The 25177-nt window shown below is 36.1% G+C and overlaps 1 protein-coding gene across 4 annotated transcripts in view; it reads left to right on the forward strand.

Moving 5' to 3' along the window:
• The window catches only part of RALGAPA1 (Ral GTPase activating protein catalytic subunit alpha 1), a 223837-nt gene that overhangs the window by 181067 nt on the left and 17593 nt on the right, over positions 1-25177 (forward strand). For all 4 annotated transcript variants that reach the window (XM_014589290.2, XM_027773395.1, XM_006152371.3 and 1 more), the window contains 2 exons: positions 5757-5915; positions 7654-7781. In XM_014589290.2, coding sequence (XP_014444776.1) covers positions 5757-5915; positions 7654-7781 — 287 coding nt within the window. The remainder of the gene's footprint in view (positions 1-5756; positions 5916-7653; positions 7782-25177) is intronic.

The following is a 25177-nucleotide window of genomic DNA, read 5'->3' on the forward strand; positions in this document are numbered from 1 at the left end:
TTCCCTCTCTCTCTCACTCTCACCTTCTCCCTCTCTGGTCAAATTAAAATAAAGTTAAATAAAATAATTTTTAAAACATGAATGATCTAGACAGCAAGTGAATGTAGGAAAATATGTGTGACAATAAGAATGTATATGAAAGTTTGTCTATTCACATGATTGAAAGGTATGTGGTAGTGTATGCTTTGCTAAAAATACTATTCTATGTCTTTATTATATATATTGGATCATCCGAAAAGTCATGATGTATTTTTCTGTGCTTCTCTATAGAAAAATGCATCATGACTTTTCGGATGACCCAGTATATGTATTTTTTGTTTGTTTGTCTTTTCACTGTCTCCAAAAGTAACTGCCTAACCTAATTAACTTCTATGTGTTCTTTAATTTATCAGTAGTTCAAGTTCTGTTACTGGATCTGTGTTCTTTGTTTATAGAGAAGTGTATTTAGAGAATATCAGTATTTTTTTTTTTTAATTTGCTATAGGGCATGCACTTACCAGAGACAGAGAGTGAGAGAGAGAAGGAAAGTGAGAAAGCAACCCCCTCCCTCCCATGGAGGATTGTCATACCACAATCTTTTCTCCTCCATTTCTCCTTTTGGGATTTTGGGTATGCAGGCACATGTGCCCAGTACATTTTTCAGGCCAGAGGGTCCAGAACTCGAACTGCACAGGCACCCATGTGAAATCCAGCAGCCTTAACCACCACATCACCAGCTGGCCTGCATATCAGTATTTTTAATTCTTTTTTTTTTTCTAATTGCCAGAAGGCCCATGTGCTTGCCACAGGGAGGGAAGTGGGGAAAGCACCTCTAATGTATCATAGTCATGCTGCAGTCCCTTCTCCATTTCTCCATCCAGTTGAGATTTGGGGCACACATGCACACATGCCAGGCATGTATTTCAAGCTACCAGGGTCCATTGGAACTACAGTGAGTCATGTGGAGTCTGGCTCCCTTAACCACTAGGCTTCAGGACCAGCCCCATTTATTTATTGTTTGGTTATTTTAATCTGTCTCTTTCACTGGTCCCAGAACTTTAAGAACAGAGAGCATGTCTGGTTTATGTCATCATTGCATCTGCAAAAACTAGCACTGCATTTAGTTCTCAGCTCTCACTTAATATTGACTAATGAACGAAAAGGGAAGAGAGAAGGCTTTTTAAGAACTGCTGAATTAGTTCAGATATATAGTATGACTCGTATCTGATTCAGGGCAATAGTAGAGGAAATAGGAAGAAAATATAAAAAAGGAACATAATACTTTTTTAAAAAGAAAATGAGTTTGTTAAAAGTGTAGTAAGGAAAATAGAGGAGTCAAAGAAGATTATCAGGTTTTGATCCTTATTGACTGTGATTAGTTATTAGGAGCTTTTATCAAAAACAAGGTCAGGAGGGTAGGCTGACTTTGTGTGAGAGAATATAATTATAATATTTTACATGAATTCTAATCTCCAACCCCAGATGAATGATAATGATATTTTGAGGCACTCAGGAAATAGACTCCAGAATCCCTATTGATAACCATGGAAAATAAGATGGATGTCTTGGTCCATTCAAGTTTCTACAACAGAAATATCATAGGCTAGACTTATAAACAGCAGAAATTTATTTCTCATGGTTCTGGAAACTGGCAAAATTAAGATCGTGGCAGATTCAGTGTTTAGTGAGGGACCACTTATTGATTCACGGACAGCCTTTTCTCTATAATTTCACATGAGCTCTCGGGGTCTTTTATAACTAACCCTTTATAAAGAGCCCTCACAACCTACTCACCTCCCAAGGTTTTGACTTCCTAAAACCATCACATTGGAAGTAATGATCTCAACATGTGTTTGAGGCAGGAGGCAGTGACACAAACATTTGGTCTATAGCAATGGACAGTTTCACTAAAGGACACAGAGCAGGCGACAGACTGCAAAAGTGATGAACATTCATGAACTCCAAGTCATTGTCTGGCCACATAGGATTATTAAGCAGGTGGTTTGTGAGCACTTAGATAATAGAGTGATCACTAAACACCACCATGAGTTCACATAACAAATCACATCAAAATAACTTAATTTGTTTTAAAGGATTACTAGATCAGGGAATATGAAGTCCTTTCTTTAGTTCCAGTGGTCAGTCGTACCTGCTTAAGATAACTTTGTAAGACAAGACTTAGAGGTTTAGATTGACTGCAAGTTTTGTTTGAGCCAATGTTGTAAAAATGCAGAAAATAGTTTAGTTAATAAAACAAAGGCAGAAACAGCCCCACTGTGGGTTTGCTGTATTCATCCAAGCATATATTGATAATGGTATTCTATTCCAAATAGCACAATTTAATAGAAACATCAGTAAACCAAGACAATTGTCCAAGATAATGGGGCTGGGGGGACTTAGAACTGTAGGAAGAGGAACAAAAGACACTTTTAACTTAGTAAAGTTGAATTATATTAGATTGATCTTCAAAATCCAAAATAATAGGAGGGGACTTCAAAATGTTCATTTAAAAAATGGAATTAAAGTATAAGTTTATTTTGGTGCAAAGAAAATTTAAAATCAATGTATGGTCTTTTCATAAAACATATTTTCTATGAACTTTTGAAAGATGCCTTGTTTATAGGATACAGATTGAGTTTATTTGGAAAGGCTCATTTTGGAAGAGCTGTTGCGTTTTTTGCGTAGAAGACTGCATCATGACTTTCCCAACAGCCTAATAGCTTCAGAAAGGCAGGTTTTACTTTAGTGTAAAGAATGTTCTAATGCTTTTTAGATCTTTAAAAAATAAATGAGCTGTGGGCTGGCAGGTGGCATGGTGATTAAGAACACTGGACTTGCACATGGCTGACAGTGGTTCGAGTCCCAGACCTGGAGGCTTGCTTTCTTACTTTCCCTCTCTATCACTCTCTGGTCAAAATTTTTTTAAATAAAATACAATTAAGTTTAATAAAAATAATTATTTTTAAAAAATTAAATAAACTTATGTGTGAATTAGTAAACTCCCTTACTAGAAGTGTTCAACCAGAGGCAGGATATCTATTACTGAGGGCTATTGCAGAAAGAGATCCTGTGTTGCATATGAAATTACAGCTTTAAAGTTTCTTGCAGTATCAACATTCTGTGATGTAGTAAGGATTTCAGTTTTACACAGGTTGAATTTCATTTAGCTGCTTTATCTTCATAAATTAATAATGATAACCTGTAGCTGTTACATACCTTAAATTCCAAAATGACTTCAATAGTAGTTGAAATAAATTTGGAAAAGTAGTCTGGTTATTAGTCATTTTAACAGACCTATCCCATATTTAGAAATCTTGTAATCTATTTCAGAAAAGCAGAAGTAGGAACTCCTTTGACAGAATATGGGAAAACCTACCAAGTATACATAAGACACAGTCTTGTAAATTCATTAGCTGATAAGGTGCAGATAAAATACATTTTTTTAAAAAGTATGTATTTATGTCAAACATACATATACCTGAAATTCCTATAAACTCTTTTTTCTTTTTCTTTAATAGAGAGATTTTTGCTTTAGGGCATGCATGCTCGCCAGAGAGACAGAAAGCAAGAAATCACCCACCAGGGGATATGACCACGCTGCAGTCCCTTCTCCATATCCCCTCAGGATTTGGGGGGCACACACATACGCACCCTGTGTGTTTTAACTGCCAGATCCAGGACTCAAACTGCGGTCAACTACATGGGAGTCCAACATCATAACCATTATGCCATCTGCTGGTCCCTCTATGAACTCTTAACCACTAAAAATTCTTTCTTTTGGTAGTATAATAAAAATTTTCAAGATACCCACCAATAATGAGCAATTTCTCAATTTGTGTTTAGTTATTATGTAGCATGTTTTAAAGACTTAAAGATATAAAAACATGCCTCATCATGCAGACTAAGAAAGATAATTACATTTGAATATAAATAAGCGATTTTTATGAAGTGTTTTCCTTAAAATGTTGAAAAATGTTTAGAATGCCTTCATCACGGTTGTGTGCCAGAAATCTTCATTATAGCACTTTGACAAAAATACGGGAATTTTTTCCATGAAACTTCTGTAACAGACTTTTAATACTATATGGAAGATATTTGAAGACAGCTTTGGTTATGAGATAAAAGTACAGTTGCCCTTTTCTCTCATTTCTTTAGATAAGTGGGCACTAGAAATTATAGATAGTTTTGGCAAGAGTTCAAGGGTTAATGTAGCAGATAAATAAAAGGAATTTTCTGTAAATTGAGACCTGCATTATTTCAGTTGTCTTGTCTTTCCTAACCTAACTCATTTAATTTTAAAAAGTAAATACTTAAATTCTTCCTGACAGTGTGCTCAGCTTTTACTATCGTTTATTACTTCAATTATACTTGATATCACTTAGAACAATCTGCCATTTGGAAATCTCAGTATAGCCTGGAGCTTAGTATTAGATCTGGCTGCTATTGTAACATGTACAGCATATGACATTAATGTATCAAAATTAGATTGGATCATCCCTCCTGGTTAAATTTATTTCACATTTCTTTTGTATTCAGTTAACATAAACCAATTAGGGAAGCTGACACATGGGGATGGTTGTATAGGAAGGATATTTTTAAAGTATTTTGATTAAAAAATGAAATTATAGAGCCATGGCTTTTCTGAGTTGTGTAATCTTTTTTGCTTTTTAAAAATGTCACAAAGTCCAAGTTCCACATTTATATTATTCACATTGTATGTGAGTGTGTATATGTCTGTGCAACAAATGTATATGAAGTTACTCCAGGGTTAAGGAGTAACAGAAGAGGTTTTTTCACTAATTGGACTTAACTCCTTTCATATTTAAATCATCACACTTTTTTTTTCTACCCTTTAGTCTTTAAGCCAAAATAAATGACATATTTCAAAAGTAAAAGTTGCTCATCCATTAGCTCATAGTGTAATACTGGTGACGCTTGTCCCTACTTTTCTCTCCCAGACTTTCCTGCCTACAGTATGTCCATGTAAGATATCAACCAAAAGTAGACTCAGATGTCACAGTGGCATAATCAATGTATACACTAGGAAAATTAAATTTTAGAATAAAATTCATATTTCTGTAATAGTCTCTATAAAGAAAACTCAAGGCTAATGGACATTTTTAAGTTTAGTTTTCCAGTAACTTACTAGAAATCTAGCTTTTGAATTTTTAAAAAATAATTTTAATTTTTGATATTAACACTTTGTAAGCCATACGAATATTTAAGCACTATCTTGAGGAGCTAACAAATCTCAACTGTTCAGGCAAATTTTTAAGTAATTTATTTACAAAAAACCTGTAAATAAATGTATTAAACCACACAACTCTCTCTTGTTCGGTAAGTAATCACCCAGTTTATGAACTGTCTTATTTGCTCTCTTCAGGCCACTTTGCTGCCCATCAGCAGCCCCAGAAAGTGATCAGGAGAAAGAAAAAAGAATCTCAAATTGGCCATTCTTTTTAAAACACTCTTAAATCATCTTTTAAAAGGTTGGGTAGTAGAAAATAGGTGCAGTTGCTGGTTAAGAAGAGTATTAGAGCTGTACGTGAAATCTCTTCTAAATTCTGTTTCCCATTGACTATAGACAGTTGAAATTCACTAATCTGCAGTATCTTTTAATGCCTTTATATTCCCTCCACCTGTTTTGTTCCTTTCTTTTTTATGTCAAATAGCTATGCTGACATCACTTTTTTCCACTTTTATAATATGTTGTCAGTAACTGTATAAACTCAAGGAGCTTTTATAAAGCACTGCAAATTATTTTCTTGTTTTTCCAGTTGAGACATTTAGGAAATGATGAAGTGCACATTGTTTGGTCAGAGCACACTAGAGACTACAGGAGAGGAATTATTCCTACTGAATTTGGTGATGTCCTTATTGTAATATATCCAATGAAAAATCACATGTTCAGTATCCAGATCATGAAAAAGCCAGAGGTAAGAACTCTTTATCTTCCATTTTAATAAATTTTGGGTTCTATGTGGATTTGTAAGTTTCTTTCCATCTTCTGGGGAAAAAAAATAGTGGGACTATACATTAACTTTTCCAGGGGGAAATGAAACACCAGTTCTTGTGGCTATGTGGATTGTCTAAGACTGGTTCAGAAGGAGCTCAAGCAAGGATAAACAGCAAGAAATTGTGTTCAGTTGGGAGATGGCTACATATTACTAGATCAAAAGTTCCTTTGTACAGTTCTAACCCCACAAAGGGACATAATCTTTCACTAAGAGAATTAGTGAATTTAGAATTTAGTTTCCTAAAAGACATATTAAGAAGTAATCATTCCCTTTAGACTAGGAACATGTGATTTCTATATTTTTAGTTGATACGTCTTATCATAATTACGTGATTACTTAGTCATGTCATTTTATGCTGGGTTTTTTTTTTTTTTTTTGGAAAGGTTTTTTTGTTATATGGCACATGCGCTCGCCAGAGAGACAGAGAGAGACAGAAAGGCAGAAAGTGAGAAATTACCCCCCACAGGAGATGACCATGTAGCAATCCCTTCTCCTCCATTCTCCTCCTGGGATCTTGGGCACACACACACACACACGCCTGGTGTGAGTTTAAGCCATTGGGTCCAGGACTTAAACTGCAGTCGACAATATGGGAGTTCAGTGACATAGCCATTACGCTAACTGCTTGGCCCAGTCATGTCATTTTAATAAATGGGAATTCTAAGTTAAAAAAAAAAAAAAAAGTAGTTCTATTGTCTGTCCTTCAGTTGGGTATCTTTTATATACCGTAGGGTTAAAACACTATTGCAGGTATTTTTGCTAAAGAAAATAAAAGTTTTGCAGTATTTCCCTCGTTTTTTTTTTTAAACTTAATTCTTTTAATTTATAGAAAACTTACTTTTCAACCTATTGATTCTTCAGAATTCCATGAATTGGGTTAAGCTTAGTGTGTGTGAATTCTGTTTATAGCTAGATTTTTTTAGGGTTCACCTAAACTAGATGTTAGTAAACTATGGCCCATAGCCTGATACTGTAAAGTCCACAAGCTAAGAATGTGTTTTCTACATTTTTAAAGGGTTTTTCTTTTTAAAACAAAATATAAATTGAAGACTATACTATAGAGATAATATGTTGCCTAAAATATTTAGTGTGTTACCCATAGTTCATGTCCTTGCCTTCAGCTTTTCATTGGGGTCAATTGTATTCAAATGAAATAGCTTGTGAAACTGTTACCTGGCAAAATGACATTTAATTATCAAAACATACTTTTTCTAGTAAACCTGGTAATAAACTTTTTAGAATCTGTAATAATACTGGTTTCACACAAGAATAGTGAAAAACTAACTTCCTGCCTATGAGAATGTGTATCTTTCCTGTGTTTGCTCAATGGAGAAAAGGGAGTTTATTTCCAGTATTAGATTTTTATAAAAAATTGAGACTATTAAAATTTGAAAATTGTCAATATGTATAAATTATTTAGTCTTGAACAACAAGGACATGCTTCCTTTGAAGAATACCCTTTGAACCTTTGACATTTTTGTTCATTGTCCTGGTTCAAGCATTCCATCATAGAAAATAATTGAATTTGAATAGTACTTCTACTCCAGTAAGAACTACAGAGGAAGCAGCAAAATGTTTATATGCGAAGTATCTCAATCTTATTTATAACCTTTCTATACAATTTGAATATAAAATTATGTTCTAATTTCTCAATCAGGTTCCCTTCTTTGGTCCACTTTTTGATGGTGCTATTGTAAATGGAAAAGTTCTACCCATTATGGTTCGAGCCACAGCTATAAATGCAAGCCGTGCTCTGAAATCGCTGATTCCATTGTATCAAAACTTGTATCCTTTTTCAGCAGTATGGTCTGCTCTAATGTATGTCTGCTTTTCAAGGTAAATATTTCTTGTTTTAAGACCTTTGGGTTGGGAACCAGCAGTTAGCGTAATGGCTATGTCGCTGGACTCCCACGTGGTTGACCACGGTTCGCGTCCCGGACCCGGTGGCTTAAAACTCACGCCGGGTGCGTGTGCGTGCGTGCCCAAGATCCCAAAAGGAGAAGGGAGAAGGGATTGCGGCGTGCCCATCCTCTCTGGGGGGTGATTTCTCGCTTTCTGTCTCTATTTCTTTCTCTGTCTACCTGGCAAGCGCATGCGCCCTATAGCAAAACCCTCTCAAAAAAAAAAAAAAGACCTTTGGGTTTTTGTTCATTGATACATAAATGGTGGAATTCCTCCCCAATGTATGATATCAGAATAGTGTATTTTCTTTAATATACTTTTTTAAAGTTTATTTACTTATTTCATGAGAGATAAGGGGGAAGGGGAAGACAAAAGGAAGAGAGAAGGACCCGCGATAGTGTCTCACCATGCCATACTCCTCCAAACCAGATTATAGACAGCTAGGATTACCTAGCATGTTCAGGTTTACCAGGAAACCAAATCCCAGGCCTTTCCATGTGACTCCAGTATTACAGAGTGGCACCCTACCACCTGAATCACTGTGGGATAGACCTCTTTTATATACTTTGAATCAATACTAATCGTTTGTTTAATTGAGTCCCATTATGTCCCAGGCACTCTGCTACTATGGAAGTATAGAAATAACAAGACGAGTTATAGCCAAGAACTCATTCTAATTGCAGAAACATACAGTAGTCATTCCTCAATATCCACAGAGAATTGGTTCCAGGACCTTGCAGACACTAAAATCCTCAGATGCTGAAGTCTTACAGGGTAGTGCATGTATCCTATTACATATATCCAATACATATCCTGCTGTATGCTTTAAATCGATAGATTCCCTTTAACACTCAACACAGTGCCTACACATTACTTCTCTTATGTAGATTCATCCCTTCTCTTATGTAGATTCACTATTAGGATAATTGCAAAAATTTGTTGAACATTGAATTATATGAGTTTATTCTGGTGCATAAAGTTTTGAAATCCATGCATAGTTTTTCATAATACACATCTTCCATGAACTTTGTGAAGACCGCCCCTTGTAATACTTGGCACATAGCAAATTCAGGTTTCGCTTTTTGGTTCTTGTTATTTTTTCTAAATATTTCCAATCCATGGTTGGTTCAGTCTGTGGATGTGGAACCTGCAGATAGAGGACCAACTGTATTTTCAATATATATGCTGTAATAGAATTATGTATAGATATTCTTGAAATTTAAGAAATAACAAGAGACCTCTCACTCAGCTGGAAAGGGCCGTGGTATCAGGAAACACTTCTAAGAAATGTGAGGATTGAACCAATTTTGAATGACAAATAAGAGTTAATAGGCAGATGAGATTAAGAAAATAGCTTTTGAAGCCTGGTTGCCTGAGCTCAGATGCTGGCCACAAAGTCCTTAACTTTGTAGACTTAGATAAGTTATTTAACCTCTGAGAGCCTCTATTTACTTATCTATAAAATGAGAATGATAATAATGGCCGGCTTTTGGGTTTACTGCAGTGAGTTCAGTATGTGTAAAGCTCTTAAAAAAATAGTGCCTGGTGGGCCAACAGGTGGCATAACAGTTATGTCTCAGGACTCTCACATGACTGACTACAGTTCAAGTCCTGGACCTAGTGGCTGGGCATATGTGAGTGCTTGCTCAAGATCCCAGGAGGAGAATGAAGGGGAAGGGATTGTGATGTGGCCATCCCCCTGGGGGTTGATTTCGCGCTTTCTCTCTCACTATTTCTGTCTCTTTGTCTCTGACAAGCAAACACTCCTTAAGGTAAAAACCTCTAAAAGAAAGAAAGAAAGTGCCTGCCACACAATATGCACAACATTTTAAATTAGTTTGTGATACTCCTTTCTAAAGTGAATGTGTGTTTTCCATATAATTTTTTTTATATAATTAAAAATGTTTTATTATGGGGACTAGTGGATGGTGTGATGGTTACATCACTGGACTCCCATGTAGTCGACTGTGGGTCGAGTCCCAGACCCGACAGTTTAAAACTCATTCTGGGCATGTGTGAGTGCATTCCCAAAACCTCGAGAGGAGAATGAAGGAGAAGGGATTGCAGCATGGCCACCCCCCCATCCCCTCCCCCAGGGATGATTTCTCTCGGTTTCTGTCTCTCTCTGTCTCTCCAGCGAGCGCACATGCCCTATAGCAAAAATCTCTCTTTTACATAATAATATATCAATGTTAAACTTTAAAGGAAAAAATTTTAAGGTAACTATGTTTATTCCACATGAAATGATTTATTATTCTAACTTGGTAGACCAGTGGGTATATTTTCTTCTTTTTATAAAAATTGTCTCAGCCAGTTTCTCAGCTGATTCCTATGTAATTTCTCATGCATTCTGACACTGTGAAATGGAATTTAGGTGAATGATAGCATGTTACTTTTTTTTTTTTTTTTTTTTTTTTTTTTTTTTTTTTTTTCTTCTATTTTTTTTCCCATCCACTCTGTGTGTTTTTGTATGTTTTAGCGTTTTTTTTTTTTTTTTTTTTTTTTTTTTTTTTAGATTTTACCTTGCAGTTCCATTTGCATTGGTTAAGTTTAATGACATTGGGGACCAGCAGGTGGCAAAGTGGTTACGTAGCTGGACTCCCATGTAGTTGACCACAGTCTGAGTTCCAAACCTGGTGGCTTAAATTCACACTGGTCATGTGTGCATGTATGCCCAAAATCCCAAGAGGAGAATGGAGGAAAAGGGATTGGATTATGGCCATCCTCCCTGAGGGGTGATTTCTTGCTTTCTGTTTCTCTGGCAAGCACATGAGCCCTATAGCAAAAAAATTCTCAAAAAAAAAAGTTAAATGACATTTATATATAGCATTTCTTTTTACTTTTCTTTCTTTTTTTTTTTTTTTTTTTTTTTTTTTTAATTTACCAGAGGACACACGCTCTTGTCAGATAGAGAGAAAGCACCCCCTATGGGCAGTGGTCACGCCACAATCCCCTCTCCATTTTTTTCCCTCCTTTCAAGATTTTAGGCATACACACACATGTACATGGAGTATTTTTCAAGCCACCAGGTCTGGGACTCAAACTGCGAAGTCAGCCATGTGGTAGTTAAGGAGGCTATACTTCAAGGCTGCAGGAGGCCCAACATGTAGCATTTCTTATGTGACATTTATATCTTTAGTGACTTTAAGTTGAAAATTAGATTTGAGGGCTAACAGGTGGCATTCTGGTCAAGGCACTGGATCCTACATGGCAGACACAGCAGTTCAATTCCTAGACCCAGCACCTTGTAAAATATGCTGGGTGTGTGTGCGTACATGCCCAAAATCCCCAGGGGAGAATGGAAGAGAAGGGACTCTGTGGCATGGCCATCCCCGTGGGAGGCGGTGGGGATTTCTCACTTTCTCTCCCTCTTTATCTCTGTCTATCTCTCTCTTTGCCTTATGGCAAAAAAAAATCTCGAGGGGAAAAAAGAAGATTCAAGGGTCAGCCTCATAGTGCTTCAGTTAAGCACCATGCATAAGGAACTGGATTTCACATAGTTGTCCAGTTGGAATCCGGATTCCTCATAGCTTAATAAAAACTGCTAGGCATGTGCATGCATAAAATCCTGACGGGATAGAGAAAAAAGGATTGCAGCATGACCATGCCCTACTTGGGGGTGCTTTCTGTCTCTGTCTCTCTCACAAGCCAACTCACCTTCTGGCAATAAATAAATAAATACATACATATAGTTTTAAAGAGGTCATTTTAATGAAATAAGGATTCAGGAACCCTGAATTATTAATAAAACTATAATGTGGAGAAATCTACTAAATATATCAAATGAAATTTCAGTGGACAAGTTCAGTGGGTAGTATAGACATAGAGAAAGTATCTTCTAAATTAGTTGTCTTTGTCCGTGCAGTCTATTGATTGTTTTGAAGCAGTTAGTATGACCCTTCAGAGGTTTTGTGAATCCTGCTGAGTTCATTTGGAAATCAGAGTCATTTCCTTTACCTCTGGGACCTAGAATTTTATTTATTTATGTATTTATTTTTAATTTGCCAAGGCTACACATGTGGGACAGAGATGGACAGAGAGAAAGATAGGGAGAATGCTCCCCCTCAGTGGGGCATGATCATACCTCAGTCTTGTGTCCTCCATTTCTCTCTCATGTTGGGATTTGGGAGCATGCATGCATACATATCCAGCCTGTATTTCAAGCCATGGGGGCTGGGATTGGGCCTGGATTTTTTTTTTTTTTTGAGAGAGATTTTTGTTCTAGGGCACATGTGCTCATTGGAGAGACAGAGACAGAGAAACAGAAAACGAGAAATCACTTCTCGGGGAGATGGCCATGCCACAATCCCTTCTCCTCCATTTTCCTCTTGGGATTTTGGGCATGGATGCAAATGTGCCTGGCATGAGTTTTAAGCCACCGGGTCCAGGATGCAAACCATGGTCAACTACTTGGCAGTCCAGTGACAAAACTATTACACTAACTACTGGTCCCGGGACTGGAATTTTGAATGTCACTTCACCAAGATGTGATAAGCAATGAAAAGACTGATTTGTGAAACCCATATTCATAATTTGCCATTTTATGGTTCTCATACCATTTACCATTTTAGGAATTATGGGTCTACAGCCCAGATAAGGTATTTACTGGAAAATTCTTTTTAATTTATTGCTCTCAGAATACCTCTAGAAAGGTATATAATCTTATATGAAAGTGGTGAGATATATTAAGTCAGATTGTAATGCAAAATTCTTATTGTTTCTTATGTCATAAAACAAAAATTTAGGGGAACCATCAGTTAGCGTAATGGCTATATCGCTGGACTCCCACGTAGTTGATCGCGGTTCGCGTCCCGGACCTGGTGGCTTAAAACTCACGCCAGGTGTGTGTGCGTGCGTGCCCAAGATCCCGAGAGGAGAATGGAGGAGAAGGGATTGTGGCGTGACCATCCCCCCTGGGGGGTGATTTCTCGCTTTCTGTCTCTCTGTCTCTCTCTGTCCGTCTGGCGAGCGCACACGCCCTATAGCGAAAATCTCTCCCCCCAAAAAAAAAAATTTTTAGTTTACTGACAAAACACAAACTTTCTGACCCAAGGGGGAAAAAAACAGCATTTAAGATGCATGCCTTACCAAATAGGTGAGAAAACTCAGAATCAAGAACGTAGGCGATGTGACTTAAATTTTTTTTTCCTACACTCAGGTTCGTATCTTCCATTTCTGATTTGCAGTTAGCAGACGTTGATTTTTACTCTGGCTCTGCCTTGTGATCTCTGTGGAGTTACAGAATATCTGAACCTCACTTTTTCACTTGTAAAAATGATGTTAATACTCATCTTCATTGTAATGGAGGATAAATAAGATAATGAATTTATATGTGCTTAGAAAATGTCAGATGTTGCATTATTTTATGCACAGAGGTTTTGTGAATCCTGCTGAGTTCATTTGGAAATCAGAGTCATTTCCTTTACCTCTGGGACCTAGAATTTTATTTATTTATGTATTTATTTTTAATTTGCCAAGGCTACACATGTGGGACAGAGATGGACAGAGAGAAAGATAGGGAGAATGCTCCCCCTCAGTGGGGCATGATCATACCTCAGTCTTGTGTCCTCCATTTCTCTCTCATGTTGGGATTTGGGAGCATGCATGCATACATATCCAGCCTGTATTTCAAGCCATGGGGGCTGGGATTGGGCCTGGATTTTTTTTTTTTTTTTGAGAGAGATTTTTGTTCTAGGGCACATGTGCTCATTGGAGAGACAGAGACAGAGAAACAGAAAACGAGAAATCACTTCTCGGGGAGATGGCCATGCCACAATCCCTTCTCCTCCATTTTCCTCTTGGGATTTTGGGCATGGATGCAAATGTGCCTGGCATGAGTTTTAAGCCACCGGGTCCAGGATGCAAACCATGGTCAACTACTTGGCAGTCCAGTGACAAAACTATTACACTAACTACTGGTCCCGGGACTGGAATTTTGAATGTCACTTCACCAAGATGTGATAAGCAATGAAAAGACTGATTTGTGAAACCCATATTCATAATTTGCCATTTTATGGTTCTCATACCATTTACCATTTTAGGAATTATGGGTCTACAGCCCAGATAAGGTATTTACTGGAAAATTCTTTTTAATTTATTGCTCTCAGAATACCTCTAGAAAGGTATATAATCTTATATGAAAGTGGTGAGATATATTAAGTCAGATTGTAATGCAAAATTCTTATTGTTTCTTATGTCATAAAACAAAAATTTAGGGGAACCATCAGTTAGCGTAATGGCTATATCGCTGGACTCCCACGTAGTTGATCGCGGTTCGCGTCCCGGACCTGGTGGCTTAAAACTCACGCCAGGTGTGTGTGCGTGCGTGCCCAAGATCCCGAGAGGAGAATGGAGGAGAAGGGATTGTGGCGTGACCATCCCCCCTGGGGGGTGATTTCTCGCTTTCTGTCTCTCTGTCTCTCTCTGTCCGTCTGGCGAGCGCACACGCCCTATAGCGAAAATCTCTCCCCCCAAAAAAAAAAATTTTTAGTTTACTGACAAAACACAAACTTTCTGACCCAAGGGGGAAAAAAACAGCATTTAAGATGCATGCCTTACCAAATAGTTGAGAAAACTCAGAATCAAGAACGTAGGCGATGTGACTTAAATTTTTTTTTCCTACACTCAGGTTCGTATCTTCCATTTCTGATTTGCAGTTAGCAGACGTTGATTTTTACTCTGGCTCTGCCTTGTGATCTCTGTGGAGTTACAGAATATCTGAACCTCACTTTTTCACTTGTAAAAATGATGTTAATACTCATCTTCATTGTAATGGAGGATAAATAAGATAATGAATTTATATGTGCTTAGAAAATGTCAGATGTTGCATTATTTTATGCAATGATTAATTCTGTTATGTGCAGAAATTACAGTCAATATAAAATAGCTACTCAACATGAAGAAATTGCCTGATTAGGTTAATGGGCAGGTTGATTAGTTGGGCTGGATTTTCAGGCCTGTTTCATGGCATTTTTAATACTTAATCTTACTGAGACAGTAATAGATACCACACTGGAGAAGAATCTAGGATGAAGAGAAATCATTTCGGATTAAACTAGTAAATATGAATACCGTATTTAAACAGCACATTTGAACAGTTTCTACCAGCAAAATTGCTTCTGGAATGTTGAAAGTAAAATCAGATGAGGTAAACAAATTTTTCTGGATTTGAAAGCTTGAATTTAAAGCTGTAGGAAATTGTTTTATCATATCCCAAAGTATATAGTAGAGGTAGACACTTGTAGTTTTTGTTAATCTAGCTTTTGCTAATATCTGTGAAAGAATCCTCTTTCAAAAATAAATACAAAGTTCTGATTAATTTGAAACGTTGGCGAATGTAGGTAGGTTACTTGATTTTTAAATGATCACAGTAACAGTGCAAATTCAACAAAAGAGATTACATAAGACTGAACTGGTGAAATAGAATTGTATGACTTTTGTCTAAAACATTACTGATTTTCTTCTTTGATTTGTATTCCAGATTTAAGGGTTTTGGTTTTCTTTTGAGTTGTTGATAGGTTCAGCAATTTGTCAAAAAAAATTTTTAATTGAAAAATAAAAATTTAATGCAATAGTTATAACTAGACATATTTCAAGACACTGAAATATAGGTATATCTGTTTTGATTTTAGAAACAAATTCTTATTTCAGAAACATAATGTGTTTATTTTAAAATGTATGTTTCTCGCAAATCCAGATTAAGTTTTCATAAGGAAAAAGCATGCATTCTAAAATAGATCAATAATGTTAACATACATTACAATGGAACTTGAATTAGAAGTACTCTTTAAAAACCACCAGAGTTAATACTTTAATCCTCATAAAAGAAATGAAAGGGTTAAAAAAATGTAATAAACTCAATTATATTCGGGTAATTGTACTGCTGTGTAAGTTATTTTATGCCCAATAAAAGTACCTGCTAAGATTCCACAGCATAAATTGTGCTATTTATGATCATTAAGTACAGTTTAAATTTTATCCTAGGAACATCTTCTGTAACTATGAATCTAATGTTGTTCTCTAAATGAGGACAATATTGATTGTCATATGCTGCCCAAATCGATCATGCTGGCAGCCAGAATTACAGTAATCTGTCAGTATTGATGACTGTCTTTCAGGCTTTGAAATCTCTCCTTCACTTCACTTGTCATTTCTTGCATTACTTGTACTTGAAAAGCATTTTCTTGCAACCTCTGATTTTGTTAGCTAGTTGTTTTTTTTTTCAATCTCGAGCTCAGTTTGTTGGTTTGATCTCATGCGACTAGAATTACAGTGCAATACTGGGAAGGAAGAGAAGCAAATTCTGCGTAACCAGTGGACCAGAGGGATATTTCAGGTTTGAACTTAGTCATCATTTTTTAGTTACCTATTAAAAAAAATATTGTGGTTTTTCTGTTATTTTTGTCTGCAGTGGGAATAATAATTCTAAAGCATCACTTGCAAGACCTTAGCTATCATGTCACTATTCCTCAAAATTAAAATTTTAAAGCAATTATTTGTTTTGATCCTAAAGACATCTTGATTATGGCTTCTTAATGTACAGATGTTAAATATAATACTACCATGTATGTCCTTATTTTTTTGTTAGTTTATTCATTTACTTCTTCCATGAGAGAGAGAGATACAGGCATCCCTAACAGGTTCCTCAAGATGCAGTTTGCCCCCAGCATCAGCCAAACTGGATCACAAGTGTGGACACATACACACCTCTAGTATGTCCAGGGAGGCCTTGGGCCATAAACTGAAGAACTTCCCTACATGGGTTCAGCATTACAGGCATTACAGTTTGCCACCAGCTGGTTCTTCTTGTTCTTTTTTTTTTTTTTAAGAATTATTTTATTTAATTTTATTCATCATCATTATTATTTTTTCATTTTGACCACAGAGAAAGAGAAAGAAACAGAGAGAGAGAGTGAGAAAGCAAGCTGCCAAGTCCAGGACTTGAACCATGGTTAGCCATGTGCGAGTCTGACACCAACCGCTACAGCACCTGCTGGCCCTTTCTTGTTCTTTTTTCATGTGAGATTTATTAGACGGAAATTTTCAGAAGTTGCAGAAATTTTATTAGGGTTCTCAGAGAAACAGAATCAATAGGGTGTGCATAGAGAAAGAGATTTAAGAAATTGACTCACACAGTCATGAGGCATGGCAAGTCTGAAATCTGTAGGAGACCTAAGAAAGAGTTGATGTTTCTGTCTGAATCTGGAGGCAAAATTCCTTCCTTGTTTAGGAGAGCCTTTAATTAATTGGATGAGGCCCAGCTACTTTATGGAAGTTAATCCACTTTACAAAAAAGTCTACCAGTTTCAATGATAAGCATACCTAAAAAATAACTTCACAGAAACATCTGTTTGTCTGAGTTTAACCAGAAACTAGGTCCCATGACTTAACCGACTTGACCTAAAATTAACCGACATGATCAGCCAATTTGTCTTTGTTAAATTCTTTTTTAAACTGTCTTGTTATAAAATATCATTTGAGAAAAGTCCATAAATCACAAATGTACTATATAATGAATGATTATATTGGGTCCTCAGAAAAGGCATGATGCATTTTTTGAATATAGAAAAACATATTTTTTGCATAGAAAAATCATGACTTTTTTCAACAACCCAACAATTTAACCACCATTAGGTCAAGGAATAGAATCCGTTTTTCTTCTTTCAAACATATTTATTGATCACTTATTGATCACTTACAAGTAGCAAAAGATGTCCAAAGGGTTGCAGAGATGAGTCAGGTGGTAATTGTGTCCTGAGAAAGCTTATGATTTAGTGTGGAGAGAATAATGTATATATTAATAATTATAAAACAAGATAAAATCAAAGTGTCAGAGTAATAGATAAAATGCTATGAGAGTGCCAGGGGAGAAGAAATTACCTTGGAGTGAGAAGATAAGGAATGAAAATATAGGCAATCTAAGCCTCAAAGGATCGCTGGAATGCAACTTTATAATTCTTGTCATTTTAGCTTGGGGCTTTGTGTCTGCATGTATGTTTATTATGAATCCATAATATTCTGACGTGTATAGTAAGGGGATATTATAAAATTAAATAGAATCTTTAAAGAACACTTCATTTCTAGGTTTAATATTCTCTCCTACCACAAGCAGTATTATTTGATTTCTTCTAACCTGTTTAAATTTGACTTTTTCTTAAATGCCAGAATTGGGTTTCTGTTTAACTTTATCACACAAACTGCCAAAAGTCAATGATCATTCTTTAATTAGTCACAGTTTGTTATCCCTGCAGTTCAGATACTCAGATGCAGAGAACCTGTTGCAAAAGTATGAGAGCCAAAACTAAATGAAGTGTAATTGATTGGCTCCACTAAGGCAGTTACTTTTCATTACCATAGGACATTATAAAACCTCTTGAGGAGCCCATCAATATTGTTGCCATTTTATGTTAGAAGATAATTAATTTATTGAGAAACTATATTATTTTATGTGTCTACTGTCTTTTGTAGATCATTTTCACAGAAAGTAACATCAATAATTATGTGCCATTCTTAATCTGTAAAAAGAACATAATAGTACAAACCAGGATTGTTGAAAGGATTAAATGAAATTATCCACATAAGACACTGAGTATCCTGTCTGTCACATATACCGAAAGCCCAGAAAGTTGAAGATGTTATTATTCTCTAAATTTGACACTGGAAATATTGTGAAGCCCAAACATAAGTATCATTGTTTCCTGCTATCCACTTTCACATTCTCCAGTTTAATTTATCTGTGGTCAGATGTGGTCTAAAACAATTACATGGACAGTTCCAGAAATAAATAATTCATAAATTTTACATTGTGCTCCATTCTGAGTAGTGTGATGAAATCTTACGTTGTCCTGTCTGAGACAGTGAATCATCCCTTTGTCCCACATATCCACTCTGCATTCTGCTATCCAGCCATTAGTCACTTAGTAGCCATCTCAGTTATCAGATCAGCTGTGGCCATATTGCAGTGTTTTTGTTCAGGTAACCCTTATTTTTTACTTGTTCATGACCCCAACTACTCAAGAGTAGTACTGTTGGCATATGGTTATAATTCTATTTTATTATCAGTTACTATTGTTAACTTCTTACTGTGCCTAATTTATAAATTAACCTTTATCATAGATATCAGTGTATAGGAGAAAAGCAGTATATATAGGATTCAGTACTATTCGTGTTTCAGACGTCCCCTGGTAGTATTGGAATGTATTTCCCACAAATAAGGGCTGGACTACTGTATTCTAAATGACTTAAAATGCTTTTTGACTGCTTACTAGAACAAGTCTACATTCTTCTACAACCTGCGAGCTATCCTTTTTATATTAGCCTCCCAGTATCATGTTTCTCGGTGTAGTTTTGTCAAACATACATGTACTTCCCTCAGCTCCACTCCCTTCCCATCATCTCCCATCACACTGAATATTTGCACCACCTACACTAGTGATTCTATTAGGAGCTCTCAGTATCTTATAAATGCCATTTGTTCTTCATATGTTGTCAGTGAAAGTCAAACTTCCTGGAAAAATTGGATAGTGGTTAAATACTGTAAGATTGATAATCATAGGGGCCAGCATGTGACATAATGATTAAGGTGCTGGATTCCCACATGGTTGACCATGGTTTGAGTCCTGGATTTGGGACCTTGAAACTCATGCCAAGCGTGTGCCCAAAATCCCAAAAGGAGGGACCAGCAGTTAGCGTAAAGGCTATGTCGCTGGACTCCCACGTAGTCGACCGCAGTTCAAGTCCTGGACCGGGTGCATGTGCATGCGTGCCCAAGATACCAAGAGGAGAATGGAGGAGAAGGGATTGAAGCGTGGCCATCCCCCCTGGGGGGTGATTTCTCGCTTTCTATCTCTCTGTCTCTCTCTGTCTTTATGGCGAGCACATGCGCCCTATAGCAAAAAACCTCTCAAAAAAAAAAAAATCCCAAGAGGAGAAGGGATTATAGCATGGACATCACTCATGGGAGGTGATTTCTTGCTTTCTGTCTCTGATGAGCACATGCACCCTATAGAAAAAATCTCCAAAAAACAACAACAACAACAAAAACCCCTATAATTATGGTCATTCAAGCTTTAGAAAATATAATTTATTACTTTTTGGAAAGGTTTCTACTGTAGTGCACGTGTACTCGCCAGAAAGACAAGAGACAGAGAGCTGCTAGGGAATTTTGTATCATTCATTTATTCACCAAATGTTTATTTCTTCTACATGGAAGGCACTGTGAGAGAAAAGCTAGGGACAGAATGAGAGTTGCTGCTTTCAAGTAGCTTACTTTTAGTGCAGGAGAGGAGAACTCTGAAGGGTGAATGAAATACACTCTGATTAGAGTCTAGTAGTAATAATACATACAGAGTAAGATGGTAAAGGTTATTAATTTTAGGGGCCAATTTGTTGCATATTGCTACAGTGTAACGCTGTGTGAGGCAGACTCACAAGGGGCAGGGTTGTGCCCATGATCCAGCCTGGCTGAACTGCAAGACAACCCAGACTATGGAGATGCCATTCTCTCTCTGTGTCTCTCTCTTTCTCTCTCTCTTATTCATGAATAAATAAAATTTTTAAAGAGTTATTCATTTTAAGTGGGAGAGGATAGTGAAGTGGTGGGGAGGAAATTGGGACTGGCTTTACAGGGAAAGCGTGTTCTGAAATTTACATCATAGACTTGTGGTGCTTCGCCAGCCAGGCAAGATCAGGGAATGGAGGCATGTAAGAGGCATGAGGTCCAGAAATGCCACGAGAAGCTCAGCACTACTGAGTGGTATAAGCCAGAGAGAAGACTGGTGGAAGATGAGGGTCAAGAAGTAGGTCAGAAGCAGAGAATAGTGAAGCAGAAAGCAAACCAACATACACTTGATTTTCTAATGTTATGGGCAGTAATATGGTAGCCAGTATCTAAGATTCTGCTTTTGTATGCTTTTTACCTGTGAGCAGCAAAAGATTTATAGTTAGAATTTATTTTTCATTTTCTAATGAAGCCTTTCCAAAATAAGTTTATTTTTCATAAAATCTTTCTTTTATAATTAGTTGAGCAATAATTACCACACTACAATGGTAATGGCCAGTATTATTTTTATAAAAGAATTATTTAATTTTATTTATTCATTCATTTTATTTTAATTTAACCAGAGACAGACACACAGAGAGAAGGAAAGTGGGAAATCAAGCCACCAGTCCCAGGACTCGAACTGTGGTTGGCCTTGTGGGAGTGTCCAGTGCCTTTACCATCATACCACCTAGTGGTCCCAAGGCCAGTATTATTTTTCCTAATGAGACTAAGAAGTTCTCTAAATGTTCAGTAATATGTACACATATTTGTCATTTTTTAAATGACAAGAGTCAGGTCCAACAGGTGGCGTGGTGGTTAAAACGTTAGACTCCCACATGGCAGACCGCAGTTTGAGTCCTGGTGGCCTGAATATCACACTAGCTACATGTGCATACATGCCCAAAATCCTGAGAGGAGAATGGGGGAAAGGGATTACAGAATGTCTATGCCCCTTGAGGGCGATTTCTCACTTTCCCTCTCTCTATCTCTGGCAAATATACACACCCTATGGCCAGGAAGAAAAAAGAATCTATTATAAGAAATGAAAATATTTAGACTCAGGATAAACTCTTCATTCTTGCATAACAATCCTTTATACTTTTCCTGTAAGATACTTTTATAGTATGTAATTGTGGTTTTATGCATTATTGATAAATGAAGTATTTTTATCTTATTGTTGTAGTAAATTAGCTCATGGCAAGAAATGGTCAAGGAAAAGAAAGCATTACCACCATCTTATCTGTTTTGTCAAATCCACTGTGACAGTATGAGCTTCAGATGCCAGTCTAGACAGTTGGGTCATATCACTGTGCACCAGAAAGAAGATAAACAGCTCCATTTCCTATTCACTAAAAACAGCTAAATATGGAGTTTCTCTACTTCCATTTTTAACTTCTCATCTATGCTGAAACAGGGATACCTCTCTGTATTAGTATACTCGCCACGGAGGTTTTATTCTAGTCTTTGTTTAAATAAAAAAATAACTAGCTTCAGATACTATTTAGGGATTTCAGAGAGCAAAGAATGAAGGAAGTAAAGCTGAAATTTGTCTTTAAACTTATTTGATGTAGGAATTCATGTACTTTTAATCTATTATGTTCATTTATGAAACATATGGGCTTTTGATACTGAATTTTTAGTAACTCAATAATGGAATTAAAATTAAACTATGGGTCACAAATCTCCCCTATTTCCTTCTAACTGCTTTTCCTCTCAAACACTAGAATACAGCAGCCTATTTAAATCTTAACTTTTGCTTGCCAAACCACTGTTACCGTCCATCTGTTCATGCCAATTGTAAAGAAGGTTCGGTTTTTAGTGAAGCTTTGCATTTCACATAAGGTATGTGAAGTGAAATTTCACAAGGGACATGATGGATCCTGATTCTTAGTGATAAACCTTTGGGGCCATCAGGGTTGGCATATGGTCCAGTATGATATGAAGGCTTGGGTTCCCTGGCTTCACTTCTTTGGCGTGAAGCTGATAAAACCTGGCTCTTGAGTATTATTTCACTGGACACCAATCATGGGCAGCAGGAACTGCCCATTTAACTCTCTGTGGGAAGGAAGCCCAGAGAGCATTCACAATGGTACCATTGTCGAGCTGCAAACTGCTCCGAACAGCTTGACAGCACTGGGGAGGAGGGGAAGAGGTTGCTTTACTAATTGCTGTTCAGAAAAGAGAAGGAGCAAAAATAGCTGTTGTAGAACTGATGTTTCTACATTTACTTACTGTATTGATAGGAGCATTGACTTTTATTTAGCACATAGCTACTATCAAAAAGAAAGCAAATGAATTGTATTTAAGCAACCACCTGTAGTAATCCTTGTTAACATGCCGTAATCTATTTTCAGCCCATCAAATATCAGTATTATAGTATTTAATGTTCAGATGAAAATAATGTATTATTTTTGTCTTCATAAAAATTTTATATGAGGAGAAGTGGATTAAAACCACCACAATTCCCATATCAACTAAGGTTATAAATTTGGTTTAATTTCAGTTACACTTTGCTTTTTAGAATTCTTAAATAGTATCTAAAAACATATAAGGTATATTAGTATAGAAATATAAATTAACTTTCTGCGTAATGTTTACAAGTGCTAAAATAATCCACTAGCGAGAAATTAACACATTTTAAGGTTAAATACCAGATTTCTAATGTAAGTGAATAGCTGGTAACTGTTTCAGTCATGCATGATTATTCCACCAATTGAATTCTGTCTAGTTTGGATATCTGTAAAAATGTAAGGGTTGTTCCTATTTTATGAAATATTGAATGTCCTAATGTTTGTACAGACATTCCTCTTGGCATTTTCATTTTCTTGTGATCATTTTCTTACTAACATTTTCTTAATGACAGTCATTCTCCTACAAATAAATGAGGATCTATACCTTTCAAAAAAAATTAAAGATTACTTTCAGCTTCCAGGGATCTTGACCCCACAATGTATTTCCATTGGTGATCTTTTTCAACTGAAATTAAGTTGACTAAGTTATACTGCAACATTGTACATTTATGCAGCATGTCCTCAGATACAATCAGGGGAGGGATATTTTAAAATCTGTCTTTTTTTTTTAATTACAAATTTTAGCTAGAGCTAAATTTTGAGAAAATCAAATACATGTTTTGTAAAATTAGTAAATTTCTAAAATTTACTAGTATCTATCTCTTCATATCCCCATAAATGATTTTAGTAAATGGGCACCAGTGCAATATTTCAAAAACAGTAATTCATTGGATGCCCATTCTTCCTTTTACTGCAGAATAGATTATATTTAAGTCGAGATTAATGGATAGATTTTGATGTTAAAGTCCAGTGTCTTAGCCTGTCTTTCCCTGGGGGCATATAGTGCATTAGTTTAAGCCAATATACTGCTTATCATAGATTCTGTGACACCGTCTTCAATGACAGTTTGCTGTGCTTTGTTACTACTTACCATGATAATAAAATCACTTTTTTTTGTATTCTCAACAATTACAGCATTTAAATAAAGTCCTAATTAAATTAGTGCTCATTTAGCTAGAGATAATATTTAAGTAATTGTACACTGTAAAATTTCACTTATTTAGGTTTTTTTTTTTTTTCCTTTTTTCAGTCTTCCGACAGGGTCCAAGATTAGTATTTAATTCAAACATAAATGTTTGCTCCCTCAGCTTTAATGTACTGAAATTTTTGTCCCCCAAAAGAATAATAAAACATGCTTATGTTTCTAGTATGCCCCTAATGTTTTTTAAACTCTTAATCTACTCGTAGTGATTTGTAGCAGTTCTTTGACTATGACAGTCTCATTGTTATTAAATTAATGATAGTATTTTCAAGTAGATTTTATCAAGAATGAGAGCATAAATTTTTAATGTCATTAAATATGAAATCTAGATAACTTAGTTTTTCAGATGTTTTACTTCATACAACTTTCATGACAGTAGAATAGGCATATACATACTTACTTGATAATCATGTTAGTGATTTTTATAAACCACCAATGATTATTAGATTATTCAATCAGGAAGCATTTGCATAGCTTTTAAGTGGGTTTAAAATCTTAAGCCTTTTTATTTAAAGTTAATCTTTTAAAATGTATTTACATGAACTTGGGTAAAGTTGGGCTTTTTACCTTTTTTACTTAATGCTTTCATTTAATAATTGACTGGTTTATGAGCAATTTATATATGGTGCAAATTTTATTCAACTGCAGCTTTCAATAATAGGGCTATCCTCACACTGCCTTAGCACCTGTTATGGATTTTGAGTCATCTGGCAGCCCATGGGACTTAGATAAAGAAGTACCAGGTGTCCTGCCTGTCCCCTAATTGAGACGCAGTGAAAACAATATAGACTTGGCAATATGGTTAAAAGGATGGATTAAAGCCCAGCTTTGTCTGCTCTGACAAATCACAGCTTTTCCTCCATGGCGTAGATAGTATCAGCTACTGAAGAATTTCATTAATATATCATAAAAATAGACAGTTTGTCATAACCTGTTGCAGACTTTCAAAAAATTTTCTATTAACATGGTATAAGTAAAGATTAATACCAAGATTTATGCTATTTATGGGAATTTTATTTTTATTGCATATGAACTATACTGCATGTCTTTTGAAAAAATTATTTACAGTAGGAAAGAAATGGAATGTCCCTCCCCCTACCAGATCTAAGGTAAGCAGTGTAGCTTACTTTCATCTTATAAGTGAACAGTACCTATTAGCCCATGGGAAATTTAATTACCCTCCCTC

The sequence above is a fragment of the Tupaia chinensis genome, unplaced genomic scaffold (genome assembly GCF_000334495.1).
Source record: "Tupaia chinensis unplaced genomic scaffold, TupChi_1.0 Scaffold000350_1, whole genome shotgun sequence".
Taxonomy (NCBI): Eukaryota; Metazoa; Chordata; class Mammalia; order Scandentia; family Tupaiidae; genus Tupaia; species Tupaia belangeri.